This window comes from Solanum stenotomum, chromosome 8 (assembly GCF_019186545.1).
Source record: "Solanum stenotomum isolate F172 chromosome 8, ASM1918654v1, whole genome shotgun sequence".
Lineage (NCBI taxonomy): Eukaryota > Viridiplantae > Streptophyta > Magnoliopsida > Solanales > Solanaceae > Solanum > Solanum stenotomum.
In genome coordinates, this window is record NC_064289.1 from 2,703,553 (window position 1) to 2,720,784 (window position 17,232).

A 17,232-nucleotide genomic window follows, 5' to 3' on the forward strand; every position below is an offset into this window, starting at 1 on the left:
TAAAAAGATTTATTATAAATAGTAAAAAAAATCTACATGAGTTATCAAGATAAGTCAAAATGTAATGTGGATGGCAGTTAAATTAGCAAGATCGCATCACTATTACATGTTTAAACTTTAGAGTAACAACCAAGAATGTGATTTAATAATTAATTTGAAAATGATGGATCAAATGTCAAAGGAGATAAAAAGAAATATTAGGTATTTTTTTATATAAATATATTTAATTTTTTATGGGAAGTAATAAATACCCAAAAAATAATCGTTATAGGTTTGGGGCATTTAGAATAGATTCCTAAAGTAGAGAGGCTAGAAGAAAGTGATGGTGGGCATGTATGTGTCTACTCTGTATTAAGAGATTGAGACTTATGTGATGTGATGGAAATAAGATGATTTTATTAGTTTTTTTCATGCAACATTTGTTTTTTCTCCACACTATTCTCTAATGAGCCAATGTTTTTAGCTACGAATAGTTTTAAAAAGTTATTTTAATAATTAGAACTAATATTATAAAAGTTCAATAAATAAAAACACTTATTTGGAGTTTGTCATTTACATAATAATAATAATGATAAAAGTTTGAAATTTCAGGTTAGAGTAGGTAGAGAAATTTCAACCATAACATGTAGAGTAATCTTTAAAATGGAATTGGAACACCTGTAATCATATTAGTCCTTGGTGTATTCAAGTTGAATTATTTGCCTGATTAAATTAATATATTTTATTAGATCACCTTTATCGATGTTAATAGGGTAATTTTATCTATATATTGTAGTAAGATAATATCACTTTGTAGAACTAGGGGTGTGCATTCGGTTTTATGGTTTGGTTTTACACTATTCGGTTTGGATTTTCGGTTTTTGGTTTTGTAAAAGTGTAACCCAATCCGATCCAAAATAAATTTGGTTTAGTTTGGTTTTTCTCTATTCGGTTTGGCTTTTTTCGGTTTAGTTATTCGGTTATGTCAATAATTAAGAACATATATAACCAAAGTAATAATATTTAATCCCTTAAATATACTTTCTAATATAAATCATAAGTAAAACTTAAAACACAATACTTATAAGTATACCTATTGTAGATGTAATTCAAACATAAAAGGGAGAAGACACAAGTACCCCCTAGACTATGACCGAAATCCCAGAGACACACATTAACTAAATTAAGGTCCTATTACCCCCTTGAAATAATTTTTTTTGTAATTTTTTGTACACCTTTTGACTTATGTGGCACACCACGCAACTCCACACAGTATATATATATATATATATAAAATTCGGTTTTTTTCGGTTTTTCGGTTTTTATCTTTTAAAATCCAAAACCAAACCAAAAAACCAAACAAAGTAATTTATTAATCCAAAACCAATCCGAAAAACCAAAAAACCAATCCAAATAAAATTTCGGTTTGGTTTGGTTTGGTTATTCGGATTAATCCGAATAGTGCACACCCCTATGTAGAACGCTAATAATTTTTGCCACAAAAATTAAGCTAGCGTTTGGCCCCAATTTTTCAAATATTCTTGGCAATTCATATTTGGGTGAAGTTTTTGGTGAAGATTCACCATGTGTTTAGCCCCAAATTTTCCCAAAAATATTTGATTATTTCAAAAATATGATTTATACCCATAAGTTCTAAAAATTATTAAAAATACCCATATATTTATATTATCATTTTATAATGAATATGTTCCATTAAAAATAACCTATAATATAATTGATACCAATTCACAATAACAAAATAACAATATAGGCAAGACAATATATTAATTGCATATTCAAACTTGTCACTGATTCAGTTATAATTATTATCACATTAAACACAAATTGTTCTTTTTTTTCTCAATTTTATCACTCAAATTAGAATTCAAACTTATTCGGAGGATGTAGTAACAAATATTAGTTGAAATTAATAAATAATGGTATTTTTTATAAAATATAAAAGTTTAGAGTAATTTTTAATTTTTAAAAAATTCCCAAATATTAGGATTTGATCCAAAACTAGTTATTCTAATATTTGGAAACTTGGGATACTTGGCAAATATATATTTGCAAAGTTATATAACAAAACACCACTTTCCAAGTTTTTCCTGAATATTGTTGGGGCCAAACGGGTTCTAATTAGGATTAATTACTTGGGTGGATCCTTTTAAAAAATAATTACTTATTTTAAGTATACTTTTTAATTATTACCATTTATATCAATATATAACAATATTATGTATTTATTTGATTTATGTTTCTCTCTCGCCTCTTTCTCCTTTTTCTCTCTCTCCTCTTTCTCCTTTTTTATTCTCTCTGTGCAAGGTATCAATATTTTAAAGCTACAATTGAAAGATCCACAATCTTGAACCCCAAATTCAATTCGTTATGTCTCTAAAGGGAGAAGAAAATCTTGAGCTCATTCTTTCTCTATATATCCCTGAAAATTATGTTGTCAACCACTATAATGGTATTTAAGTTGTTGATCCTTCAATATTTAATGTGGTACAAGAAATGATATGGATCAAAATAAACGTTAACGAATATGTAGCTCTTATAAAAAATTAGACCCTAAAAGTTATTATGTATGCTGTTTTTTAAAGATTGTACTAAATTGGAATGATGCCTGCAATATGCATTAAAAATGTATTATACATGTATTATAAATCATGTGATTGGGATCACTAAAAAGAGAGTGAAGTCTGCAAAATGTATTATAAATATATTGTTAATGAATAAACATATATTATACATGTCTTATAAATTGAAGTAAATCAGCATGACTAGATTAGTCATGTTTTTTTTTCTACGCATCACCAATAAACTACAAAATGAATTAAACTTGAATTAAAATTGAATTAGAAGAGAAATAAATATGAATGCAAAATGTAGCAAACAAAAGAGCAGTCAATGATTCGTAGACTGAATAAAATTTGTATCAATAATGAAGTAGACAAGTAATTAATCGTAACAAATGAANAATTAGAAGAGAAATAAATATGAATGCAAAATGTAGCAAACAAAAGAGCAGTCAATGATTCGTAGACTGAATAAAATTTGTACCAATAATGAAGTAGACAAGTAATTAATCATAACAAATGAAGAAACATAATAAACTGCCAAATGAATTAAACTTGAATTAAAAATGTATTACACACATATTAAAGTTGAATTAGAAGCGAATTAAACATGAATCCAAAATGTAGCATACGAAAGAGCATTTTGTGATCTGTAAACTGAATAAAGCTTGTATCAATAATGAATTAAACAAGTAATTCAATCGTAACAAATTAACCAATAAACTGAAAAATGAATTAACTTGTATTACACAAATATTAAAGTTGAATTAGAAGAGAGAATTAAGCATGAATAAAAAATGTAACCGATGAAAGACCAGACAATGATCTATCAAGTGAATTAAACTTATATCAATAATGAATTAAACAAGTAATCTAATAGTAACAAATAATAAACTACAAAATGATTTAAATTTGCATTAAAAGTGTATTACATAGTATTAAAGTTGAATTAGAAGAGAAAATTAAGAATAAATGAAAAACATAACTAACGAAAGACAAGATAAACTGAATTAAACTTGTATTATTCTTGAATAAAACATGTATTATATGTGTCTTATAAATTATTTTGGTTTGTATCACTAAGAACATGAGTGATATTTGCAATATGTATTAAAAATGTAATGTGCATGTATTATAAATGTAGTATAAGTGTGTTACCAATTATAAACTTAACCAAACCCTCTCAAAATTGAGATATAAACTACAAACGTCATTTTCAATTATTTGTAGGAACAACCATCCAAACTAATCACAAATTCGTAAAATTCAAATAATGAATCTAAAATTTGAATCTTTATAATGACTAACAATGGTGAACTCTTATCGCTGTAATTTTAGAGAATTAAAATTTCTACTTGAAAACATATTTCTATACAATTTTTTAGTTTTTCTGTTCCCCTTCTTGTCATGTTCTTGAGTAAAGACAGTAAAATATGAGCAAATATTAATTTGAGAATAGTTAATTAAATGAAAATTTTAAAGAAGAAGAAAAAGAATAAAAAGAAGAAGATGAGAAAGAAGAAGAAAAATGACGGAGAAAGAGACAAAGAAGAAGAATTAAAAAAAAGAAGAGGAAGAAGAGAAGAAAAGATAAACCGTACAACATTTTCAATTCCAAAAAAATGTTATATTTAGCTAAAAAAGTTATATTGTTATTGATGGTAAATATTTTTTTAATATAGCATATTTATGTGATTTACCCCTCTAATTATTGTTCAATTATTTACACCACATTCTTGTCAAATCACATATCTATTCCTCAAATTGGGCCCATTGGTCTTAAATCGGGCCCAGTATTCCTCCTCTCTCCTACTCTGGCCCATACATTTCTTCGTTACTACCTAAATCTCTCGTTATAATCCTTCCTCATGTAACGGATCCACATTTTAAATGTTGATATTTTGAATTATGAAATACTCTTATATATTTAATTTTGTTTCTTCTTATGTTCGTAGGAATATTGGCGGGTTAAACTAAATTTGGGTGGATCGAAATGAGTTGAATCTTATTAGACCCCCACCCCACCCCGGCTCCTCGATCTACACTTGACAAGGCATTTTAATTGTTTTAGAAAACGAGTCATTACTTTTCAAATAAATTTCATCTTGTGGCTAATCACTTAATTAATACAAGCTGGTAAATTCATAATTTATGAAACAACAATTATCTCAGATAATTATTGTCAGTGGTGTGTGTTGTCTGTGTTTAAAACAGAATTACTAATTCCAATAAACTTTGCAGAAACACGAAGTAACCAAAATTTTAATGAACCAGTAAGAACAGAAGAACGTGTATTAATTCAGAACAACTAAAATTTGTAAAATTTACCAGAATCTGGAAAAAGACAACGGAAAAGATCAAGCCCACTGAATGCACAGTGTCCCCTTAAGGAAATTATTCTCCTCTAGTATCCGAGGTTTGTTTTGGAATATGTCCTCCCAGGATAGAATGATCTCAATCACCAGTGTATTGATACCCAAAACTCTGGTGTCAGCGAACCACTCAACAACAGTAAAGTATACGAAGAAACTTTGTGCAGAAGAAGAAAAAGAAATCAGAAAAATTCACAAGGAAAAAATCTAAAGAATCAATGTATTTATAGGCAAGAGGAACTGGTTCCGAAAGGTTGCAACCCTTTCAGAATCCACACGACCATTCATGAAAGTTTGCAACCTTTCAAACGGTCATGGTTGTTTCTGAAAGTTGCAACATTTCAAAACAGCCACTTCCAACGGCGGGAAATTCAAATAAAATGGGAAAGAATTTAAATAAAACGGGTCGCGCGCGGATTCGAGTCGGGTCGATCGGTTAATTAACTAATTAATTGAAACGTTTTAANTTCTTCTTATGTTTGTAGGAATATTGGCGGGTTAAACTAAATTTGGGTGGATCGAAATGAGTTGAATCTTATTATACCCCCACCCCACCCCGGCTCCTCGATCTACACTTGACAAGGCATTTTAATTGTTTTAAAAAACGAGTCATTACTTTTCAAATAAATTTCATCTTGTGGCTAATCACTTAATTAATACAAGCTGGTAAATTCATAATTTATGAAACAACAATTATCTCAGATAATTATTTTCAATGGTGTGTGTTGTCAATCTGTGTTTAAAACAGAATTACTAATTCCAATAAACTTTGCAGAAACACGAAGTAACCAAAGTTTTAATGAACCAGTAAGAATAGAAGAACATATATTAATTCAGAACAACTAAAATCTGTAAAACTTACTAGAATCTGGAAAAAGACAACGGAAAAGATCAAGCCCACTGAATGCACAGTGTCCCCTTAAGAAAATTATTGTCCTCTAGTATCCGAGGTCTGTTTTGGAATATGGCCTCCCAGGATAGAATGATCTCAATCATCAGTGTATTGATACCCAAAACTCTGGTGTCAGCGAACCACTCAACAACAGTAAAGTACACGAAGAAACTTTGTGCAGAAGAAGAAAAAGAAATCAGAAAAATTCATAAGGAAAAAATCTAAAGAATCAATGTATTTATAGGCAAGAGAAACTGGTTTCGAAAGGTTGCAACCCTTTCAGAATCCACATGACTATTCATGAAAGTTTGCAACCTTTCAAACGGTCATGGTTGTTTCTGAAAGTTGCAACATTTCAGAACAGTCACTTCCAACGGCGGGAAATTCAAATAAAACGGGAAAGAATTTAAATAAAACGGGTTGCGCGCGGATGAGTCGGGTCGATCGGTTAATTAACTAATTAATTGAAACGTTTTAACTAAATAATTAAAACAAACTTTGTCCAAAAATAATCTCTCGATCGATCATTTTCCAAAGCCGAAGTCGAGCAAACGACGACGCGAGGGGGTCCCTCTTTCCAACCCTTTTAACAATTAATAGGAGTGTTTCTATATTTAAACTCTTCTATTTTTCTTTCCACCACCTATGTGGGAGAAATGCCTTTTTCACAAAAACATAAGAGGACTTTTCAAGTTCCCAACTTTCCAAGTTCCTCTCTTTTCATCTTTCCTCAATTTTCCATTGACTCTTGCTACATCCCCAACCGTGTGAGCCATATAATAATTTTTTTTCTCTTTTTCGCATTGACATTTGACAGTGGCTTTGACGAGTAAACTCGTTAGTTTTCCACAGATTGTAAGAAAGTTCAAAGTAGGTAAAAGAAACCTTTCCACCATTCCATTAAATAAACAAAAGACTCAAATTTGCCCATGTATTATTCGGAATTGCTTGATTTTTCATCAATAATTGTAATTTCGACACATACATATATTTTTCATAGTAGCAATCAATTTGTATTTGTCCTTGTCGTTAATGGAGCTTTAAGCGTGATATTCATAGATTCCATGTGTCCAAATTATTTCAAAGAAAAGATCCAAATTTAATCAATAATTTGATTTAAAATTATACTTATCTTGGAGCTCCGTCAATAATAACAGACCGAATAAGACTTTTTCCTGAATGTGGAGGTAATATTATTAGAAAAAGAAAATATATGATGACAAAAAGTTTCTTAATTAATATAAAAAATTTCAATTTTGTCTTTAAGTTTGGCAAAGAGTACATGAAAATGATTTCGACTATCTAATTGTAGGGTGAATAAACTTGAGATTAACTCAGTTTTAATTAGTGTAGGAAATCACCAATTACAATTTGTAACAGTGGCCAATAAGTAGTACCCTTTATCCTAATGATTAGGGGTGTACATTGCCAGGTTGGTTCGGGCTTTTCAAATATCAAACTAAATCATTTGTGTCGAATTTTTAAATTTATAAACCAAACCAAATTAATAAAACTCGGGTTTTTTCGGGTTTTTCTAATAAAGTATTCATACAAATATATAATTTACTTGTACTTCAAATATTTTTTTAGTCCTACCAAAATACAACTATCTAAGATGTTTCTTAAAAATATAACACAATATGATATGATTAATGACACTAAAATATCCAACAAAAATAATAATAATGAAATCGCGTAAAATAAATATTGCAAATTAACAAGTCATAATGAAAATGATCATAATTTAAAAGTATTAAATCATGCTAAAATTAAGTTTAATAAGTATTAGTTACATGACTAAATATTAAAGGAAATTAAATTAGATTATGTATTTTAATTGTCTAAACCAATGTAAAACTAAAGAACAAATATTCAATATTATTGTCATTCTTAGTGTTGAATTGATTTTCTTTTTGCATTAATATTAATTTGATTTTGATTTAAGCTTTATTATAATTAATTAATTACCAACATCTGTGGACTATAATCTTTATTGGCTCATTCATAATTCTAAGTTTCAAACTTGAAGTAATATATTAAAAGATAAAAACTATGAAAAAGTATAAGAAATATTTAAAAATTATATCAAAGTAAATATTTTTATGTATAAAATAAAATTTTAAAAATATATATATAATGTCGGGTTGATTTGATCTCGGGTTGATTTTTTTTAGTTAAAACCAAACCAACTCAAATATAGTCGATATTTTTTTTTCAAAACCAAACCAACCACTAGTCGGGCTTTTTTTTCGGGTTGACTTAATTTACGGTTTGATTCAATTTTTGGTTCGGTTTTATACACCCCTACTAATGATGAATAGCTAATGAAAATAGCACAAACCTTTCATTACCTCTCTTTCTGGGATATTTATTCAGTTTTTGACCCTTTTTTTTTTTTATTTATTTAAGAATTTTTTAAAATCACGATTTCAAGATTCATTTTGAGCTAATTAAAATTTTTAGGAGAATATGTTAGACCATATTTAAAAATTTATAGATGTTAGACGATAATCTAATATTTTGTCCATCTATTTGCACAACTTTTGAAAATAAAGAAAAAAATTAAAATAATGGCCTAAAATGGATTAAAGGATTATTTATGTAAATCGGTCAAAACAACACAAAAAGGAATTCTCACTTGACCAAAAAAAAAATCGCAAAATTTGTCTCAGAATGTTTTTGCGACTGTGCCTACGATCAAACTTTCTTTTATGTGATCTTTCTTAAATTTTTTGTGCCTATAATAAAAAATGGAACAATCGAGAGGTCATTCTTAATGTTTTTTGCGTAATTATATTAAATAGTGTCACATAAATTGAAACAGAGAGAATTAATGATGAGGCTTTCTTATATTTCAGTTTAAGTTGCTTTATTACAAAGAAATACAGTCAGTAGCAGTGCTCCCCTTCATTACCCTTTCCCTCCATTTCGTCAAGTGCACGACTAGATGAGAGACATGTGTTTTATTTAAAGTTTAAAGATCAAGATTTTATTATATTAACAAGTGTCACAACCATAGTTAAGTCAACTAATTTTAAAATACTATTTTCCAAATTTGGTAAGAATTACAATATATTCCATACAAAATTTGATATTTATTAATATCATTAATTTCATCTTATATTTTTATATTTAAATGTAAAAATATAAAAATCTTGTAATCATATTAATTAATAGCTTTTGAAAATCAATTTTTGCTATTTCCGTATTTATTTTCCTCTCAGGATATAAATTACGAAGAAGAATTTTAATTACTCGGACACATTTCTTTACCTTCTCTTTTCTACTTTTTTTTTCTTTTAATTTGTTGGGCAGATTCTAGTAAGAATTGGATTTTAACTATGAGTGGGTAATGATATGACCAATGTTACCGTGCTTTACCATATATTCTATACAAAATTTGATATTTATTAATATCATTAATTTCATCTTATATTTTTATATTTGAATAAATATAAGATGAAATTAGTAATATTAATAAATATCAAATGTAAAAATATAAGATGAAATTAATGATATTAATAAATATCAAATTTTGCTTGGAATATATGGTAATTTTTACTAAATTTAGAGAGTGGTTTTCTAAAATTAGTTGACTTAACTATGATTATGATATTTGTTAATATAATATAATCTTTACCTTTAAATTTTAAATAAGACACATGTTTCTTATCTAGACGTGCACTTGACGAGATGGAGGGAAGGGAAAAAAAAGAAAAACAATTAGCTATACCATTGTAAATCCAAATTAATTAAGAATAACTAATTATACCAAAAAGGAATTAGAACACACACTTAAATACATGTTCTCCTAATTAAATTTTCTTTATTAAAAAGAAATAGTAGTAAGTAATGCTTTGATCACAGAACAAATTTAACGGAACGACCAAATGTATCATCATTCTTTTCTTGCTTGGAAGAAAGGAGTGGGTCAAATGTCACACTTTTTTTTTTTGATAAATTAATTTTCTAATTAAGGTACAGTCCCACATGAAAATGATGAATTAGCATATTGTAGATGAATATGACATATGATGAGAAAATATTATCTTGGTCAGCAAGATTAACAGTTGAAATTCGAGTTTTTGAAACTAAATAATTATGCAAATTTGCTAGAACACACTCCAACATAGGCAATATAAGGAGTACTTTAATATAATTAACTTATACGTTGTCAATATATCTAAGAGGAATTTTTACACAACCAAACTATCTAAACGATACTATAGGTAACCATTCATAAGAAATAAGATTATCTGCTACAACATGTTAAATTATACTCAATATAAAAGTTATTTTGCAGTTTGAGTGTATACTAATATATTTGAAATTTTATATCCCAACAAGTGTAACTTTTTGGTTAGAGATATCATGTGTATTTCTTGGTAAGTATTTTTAATGTTATGTGTAGATAGACTTTAGGTACACTCTTACCAATTGGTGAAATATCTCTTTCATGTAGTCTTTTTATTCCTTTGGCTGCAGGTTTTTCTTCACTGTATACTGACAATTTAATTATATATATATTATACATAATTAATTAGTATCTAATAATAAGTTAAATAATGTCTAAACATGCCTATATAAGCATAACTCATAGACTCATGCAAATAAACCAATTAAACTTTCACATTATCTCTCTTGTTTTCCAAACTAAGAAAAGAGGAAACAATATGAGTGTTTTTGTTTTTTCAAGACCAACACTTTTATGTGTTATTTTCTGCATTTGTAGCATTTTGCTATTTCCAGAGTTTGTCACTGCTGGCGTTACAAGGCATTACAAATTTGACGTAGGGCTCTTGAAATTTACTAAATCAATCAATTATACTTATGAATTGTTTTTGAGCAATTTTTTTTTTAATGTTTTAAATTTTTGCAGATAAGATTGAAAAATGTGACAAGGTTATGTAAAACAAAGACAATTGTCACTGTGAATGGGAAATTCCCAGGGCCAAGAGTTGTTGCTAGAGAAGGTGATCGTTTAGTGATTAAAGTTGTTAATCACGTCTCCAACAATGTTAGCATCCATTGGTATGAATTCTTATTTCCTCAATTTTCAATTATAAGTATACTATGTATTGTGATCAGAGATGAATCTAGAGTTTAGAAATTACTTTATTCACATTGATAGTTAGGATCAAGCGTTAATCTCTATCATGCCGAAAATTATACTCCTGATTTGGGCACAACTATATTTCTTAACTAAATCTACAAATCAAGTGCGTCACGTTTGACTATGACTTTGACCGTTAGGGGTATCCGTGAACCAGCAGTGGATTTATAGGTAGATTTGCGATGTCCGTGAACCCTTGATCTCTCTGTCATGTGCATATTTACTAGAATTGATTTCATGTTATATGCTAGCACCTGTGTTTCGAAAAGGATAAATGATGCACTTGATTGAATGCTTTATTTAGCTAAAGAAGCAAGGATCAATTCCCCGCGACATCGCCCTCTCATCACTCGAACCTCGTCGTAGACATAATGTTGACGTTCACTGACATAGATCATAGTTCGAGTGAGGAACAATATATGAGTAGAACTCGCATAACTTGCCCTAGATTCGCCTCTTTTTACTATATAACTAGCTTTATTTTTAGCAATCTTTAACTGTCCATATATATTAATAATAAAAAGATTAATTTATCTATATCTGCTTAATTAATTATTTTCAATAAAACAGGCATGGTATTAGACAACTACAAAGTGGATGGGCAGATGGACCAGCATATGTGACCCAGTGTCCAATCCAAACAGGCCAAAGTTATGTCTACAATTTCACCATTACTGGCCAAAGAGGAACTTTATGGTGGCATGCTCATATTTCATGGATGAGAGCTACACTCTATGGACCTCTCATCATCTATCCTCAACACAATGCTTCTTATCCATTTGCTAAACCCCACAAAGAAGTCCCCATAATTTTTGGTAATATCAAATTATAATTAAACACTACTCAATGTCTCTATATTTTACTTATAATTATTTTAATTAACATGCATGTAGGTGAATGGTGGAATGCTAATACTGAGGCTGTGATTAATCAAGCACTTGTTACTGGAGCTGGACCTAATGTCTCTGATTCATACACCATTAATGGTCTTCCTGGACCATTATACAATTGTTCTGCTAAGGGTACACTTTTTTATCTTACGCATACCATGAACGTTTTTTTTTTTTTATATTGTCAGTGTATAGATTGACTAATCCATGAGAAATTATTTTGACGTTGCATGTTGCAGATACTTTTAAGTTGAAGGTAAAACCAGGGAAGACATATATGCTTCGTATAATCAACGCTGCACTCAATGATGACCTTTTCTTTAGAATAGCTAATCATACAATGGCAGTTGTTGAAGCAGATGCACTTTATGTCAAGCCATTTGAAACAGACATAATTGTAATTACTCCTGGGCAAACCACAAATGTCCTCCTTAAAACACATCATAATCCACAACAAACCACTTTTGTTATGGTAGCTCGACCCTATTTTACTGGACAAGGTACATTTGATAATTCCACAATTGCTGGAATTCTTATGTATGACGACGATCATCATAATTCACCATCATCATCGTCTAACAATATTTCAATTAAAAATCTTCCAATTCCAACGCTTCCACCAATTAATTCCACTTCATTTGTATCCAATTTTACTAACAAATTTCGCGCTTTAGCTAGTGTGAAATTCCCAGCTAATGTTCCGCAAAATGTTGATAAACACTTTTTCTTCACCGTAGGGCTAGGTAGTAACCCGTGCCCAAAAAATCAAACATGTCAAGGTCCTAATAATTCATCAAAATTTGCTGCTTCTGTTAATAATGTTTCTATGATTCTCCCAAACACAGCGTTACTCCAATCTTATTTTTTCAAAAAATCAAATGGAGTATATACTAGTGATTTTCCAAGTGTTCCTTTAGTTTCCTTTAATTACACTGGCACCCCTCCAAATAACACAAATGTCTCTAATGGCACAAAAGTTGTGGTGCTTCCATTTAATACTTCAGTGGAAGTGGTAATGCAGGATACTAGCATTCTTGGTGCTGAAAGTCATCCTCTTCATCTTCATGGATATAATTTTTATGTTGTTGGACAAGGTTTTGGTAATTTTGACCCGAAAAACGACCCTGCTAGTTATAATCTTGTGGATCCTGTTGAAAGAAACACCGTTGGAGTTCCATCTGGTGGTTGGGTCGCTATTCGATTTCTAGCTGACAATCCTGGTGAGTACATTAAGTTCTATACATTAACGATGATGTTGTAAAAATATTTAAACAATCATGTCGCTTATTATACTAATAACTAATAAGCATTAATTGGTAACGTGGTAAAATGGATATTTAATCTGCTATCACATGTTAAACTACAGTGTCAGGTATTATAACTAAGTTTTATTTATCATATATAAGTTCTTTTCTCCCTGATAAATCTAGTTGTTTTTGATGCCATCTCAAGATAATTGAAGTGACAATTTCATAAAAATGGGATTACTAATTACATGAAAATAAGACAGGTCGTCTGTTACAATAGATTAAATTATATATAATGAAAACGTAGAAGTTATTTACATTGTCGGTGTAAACAAATTAAATAGACGTAACTAACTTTTCTTTTGTTGTATGAGCAGGAGTTTGGTTGATGCATTGTCACTTTGATGTGCATTTGAGTTGGGGATTGAGAATGGCATGGATAGTGTTAGATGGAAAACTTCCTAACCAAAAATTGCTCCCACCTCCGGCTGATCTTCCAATGTGTTAACAAACTCATCAGTTCTGATTCTTCTTTCAATAATAATAAGTTAATTATACAAATTTTATTTGAGTTGTTTTGCATTTGTGTGTTTTGTTTTTCTTGCTTCACATTCTTCATTGAAGAATTGTCGCACCAATGAGGAAGGAGATTTTGTTTGTGTAAAACTTTTGTCATGAATCAATAAAAACAATTTGTTTGGCTCCTATTATCACCATTAAAACTATCTAGCACCAGAATTTAATTTGCACCTACATTAAATTTTAGAGGACAAGCAAAAAGCGATAATAGATCTCGTCATTAATATTAATAAAAAAATCTAGATCCTAACACCTTATGTGAGACTTTATTTGCACATTCAACAATACTGACCTCTCAATGATATTGTTAAAAGATAGATTAGTATTGTGTACTTGCTTTAAACAAAAAGCCTCGATAATAAGTCACGTCAATTATATGGATTCTGTTATAAAATAATTGCTTAGCAAACTTAAGATTAACATACTTAAAAAGAAGAAGAACGGAGAGAGTAATGTCTTTCAATCTATATCTTCTCATTCGTAAATGTAGTAGCTATTTATAGCAGTAAGCTAAAGTACAAATGTATAACTTGGCCACTAATTGCCAAGTGTTGATAGTTTTTCAAAGGATTGTTTCCACATGGCATGCATCTTTGCCTTAAACCATGATAAGTGATGAAAGTCACTCACCAAGTGGCACCCTCCATTTTCTTACAACAGATTCATCATTGTGTACTTGCTTTAAAGAAAGGCCAATCAAGTATATATATTTCCTGTCCCACCGTTACATTTCGTTCCAATTGATTTTGTTTAGTGATTGTTATGCCTATTTTATAAATAAAAAATCAACTTTCTTTATTTGCTTCGTCTCAATTTTTATGACACACCTTTACATAAAAAAGAAGAAGATTAACGTGGGATTTACTCAATTACTCCTACGTTATTGACGGTTGATTGAGTTTTTCCCTATTAAAATTTGGGTTTAAAAAGACAGGATTATTTGACTATAGTATCCATAAAAATGATATTTTGCGGCAATTAATTAACATCAATAGCTTAATTGTTGCTAAATATGTATTTTTAACGGCAATTAGCACTCTTTGTATACATCCCTAAAGCTTTTAGCGACACTGGATCTAATGACACTTAACTAATGCCGGTAAAGACTTTAGTACTCTTTATTAATGTGTTTATTTATTGCCGCTAAAAGTTATTTTTGTTGTAGTGCCAAAGGATTGTACTGATGATATGGTTTTTCATCAAGGGTGTTATTGGAATTCAATTTTTCGTTTTAGGGCTTAAACTTGACGACAGAAGTTGGTCAATGTAATAAAAACTTTATTCTAAAAACACTATAGTATATCTTATATGGACCACCAGTTGATATAGATAGATTTCCAATTCCTACACAATGTTTGGTTGAAGACTATATGTTCCTTTATTATGAACTGTAAATTGTAATTATTATCCTACCAAACCAAACACTCCTTAAAGACACTATCAACAAGAAATTCCTTGGTTTTGTGGAATCACCGGCTTAATGTAAAGAAAATAATTTATTAATTATGGGTGTATTATAAAAAAATTATAAGAGCATGTAACTTGGTGAGTTAAGACATATGTATTCTTACATTAATTTTAAACTGTTACAATTAAATTATTTGATTTGATATAAATATAGAATGCTGATAAGTAATCGTAGCTAATGAACATTCCTTGAACTTGAAAATGAATGCTTACAAACGATGTATTCCATATTAATGTATTAAGTTGAAAGGGGTAATTTAATGGATATATGAATTCTTCTAGACTAAGGTAAGTATAGTTTTATTATGATCATGTGGCATATGTTTTCAAGATTTACTGATCCCCATGAGTTCCTTTGTGTATGGAGACAAATGATGACCATTTCTCTATGTTTGATAGTTCCAATTACAGAAAAAAAGAATCTTTCTAGTTTTTTTTTCAGATCAGTGAGTAAGAGTAGCAGAAAATACAGCTTTCCCAGACAGTACCATGTGACTTGGTTTTAACGGTCTATCCTAGCTTGATCAAAATCCATATCATTCGGCTCGTTTGATACGTGAAATAAGGATTAAAGATAAAGTTAGAAATTAATTTTATTACAAGTTTAGTTTAAAATATTAATTAATTTTAAAATTATTTTATTTCATTGTTTGTATTAAAATGATAATCTCATACAAAGTACAATAAAAAAATTTCATTAAAATATTTTTATTTATCTCATCTTGCCTATTAAGCGGCCTTTGAATTTTAATTTCTTGGAATCAGTTGCTATACATATTGCAATTTCACCGCCCTTCCACATTTCACCTTTAAGTATCTAATTCGTTATTTATTGTTTTGAACTCAAATTAAGCTATACAGTATATATATGCGGAAAAAAAGGATAGCTTGATACACAAAGTATTCAGCAGTATACATAGTTCGAGGTAAACATAAATGACCGATTTAATGAGTTGAACTCACAATTTATATGTATATATGCAATAAAAATACATTAAAGATGTATACGTATAATAAGACCAGACTCGTTCTGAATTCAATGATTTTAAATCTTGAATTCACTTGAGTACAAAAACATACTACTACCACTATGATCGATCTGCTCTTCTCTATAGGATGGCAGAGAAATTAACTTATATTCTCACGCATAAAAGGGTAATTAAGGAGATCTTACTTGTGGAAATAATTAACTCTTGCAAATAATATCTCAATTAATTTCAAGAATCTCCATGTTTTTTCCATCGAACAAGCATACCAATGCATCTCTTTACAATATAAAATTTTGACTTCTGTTCCTTAGCCAAATTACTGCATTTGCTTCTAAAATTAGCACACCTTTGTGATGCACTTTTTGTAAGTCGACATTTTGAAGTAGAACTCTTTTGTGAAGAACTCCTTGAAAGTGATGATTTGTATGGATTTTTTTGTGAAAAACTTCTTGGAAGAGAAGAAATATTTGAGTTTGGGCTTTTTTGTGAAAAACTCCTAAATAATGATGATGACTTATTATTTGAGGATGAATATGAATGACAACATGGATCATCCTTTGATAATTTCCATCTCTCATCCATGTAATACTCCATTTTACGAACTACGCACAACTGATTTTCAAAAAAAAAGGAGTGGGACAAAATAATTGGATGTAGATAATGTATGGAGGAAAAATATAGTGGAAAATTGGTATATAACAGTAGGCAGAATGGTGTTGGTCTGTTGGAAGTGTTTGTATCTATTTATAGCAATTTGGGACAAATGAGGGATTTTATTATAACAAAAAAATTTGAATAGGTTTTTTGAATTTTTGACCAGTGTTTTTTTAATAATAATGTGGTACCATTGCACGTTATAATGCTTACGTTTAATGTCTGATATTTTTTTTTTTTTGTAGATGTAATATTTTTATATTCCTGTATTGCTGTTGTGGCACAATGTAATTGGTTTTTGTCTCAAATCAGTGTCAGGGCATCATCTATTTCTAACGTCCGTTTTTGGAAAGGGTGTCAAATGAACATGTTAAGTTATATTTGAACTGATAAAATTAAAGCGTATTGAATTAATAAATATTGAATTGTCATTTGTTTAATATGCCTAATTATTTATAATTAATTTTTCAA

General features: G+C 29.3%; 1 protein-coding gene across 1 annotated transcript; it reads left to right on the forward strand.

Moving 5' to 3' along the window:
- The first annotated feature begins 10,435 nt into the window (after nucleotides 1–10,435).
- LOC125872595 (laccase-2-like) lies at nucleotides 10,436–13,643 on the forward strand. The gene is made up of 6 exons (XM_049553342.1): nucleotides 10,436–10,612; nucleotides 10,702–10,853; nucleotides 11,506–11,750; nucleotides 11,829–11,957; nucleotides 12,065–13,045; nucleotides 13,450–13,643. Exons 1-6 carry the CDS (start codon nucleotides 10,496–10,498, stop codon nucleotides 13,578–13,580), a joined length of 1,755 nt encoding a protein of 584 aa, XP_049409299.1. The 5' UTR covers nucleotides 10,436–10,495; the 3' UTR covers nucleotides 13,581–13,643.
- Nucleotides 13,644–17,232: the final 3,589 nt, after the last annotated feature.

Coding starts and splice junctions, on each gene's coding strand:
- LOC125872595 (XM_049553342.1), top strand. CDS start 10,496: ATGAGTGTTTTTGTTTTTTCAAGACCAACACTTTTATGTGTTATTTTC. Junction 10,854..11,505: donor AACAATGTTAGCATCCATTG/GTATGAATTCTT, acceptor TCAATAAAACAG/GCATGGTATTAGACAACTAC. Junction 11,751..11,828: donor AGAAGTCCCCATAATTTTTG/GTAATATCAAAT, acceptor ACATGCATGTAG/GTGAATGGTGGAATGCTAAT.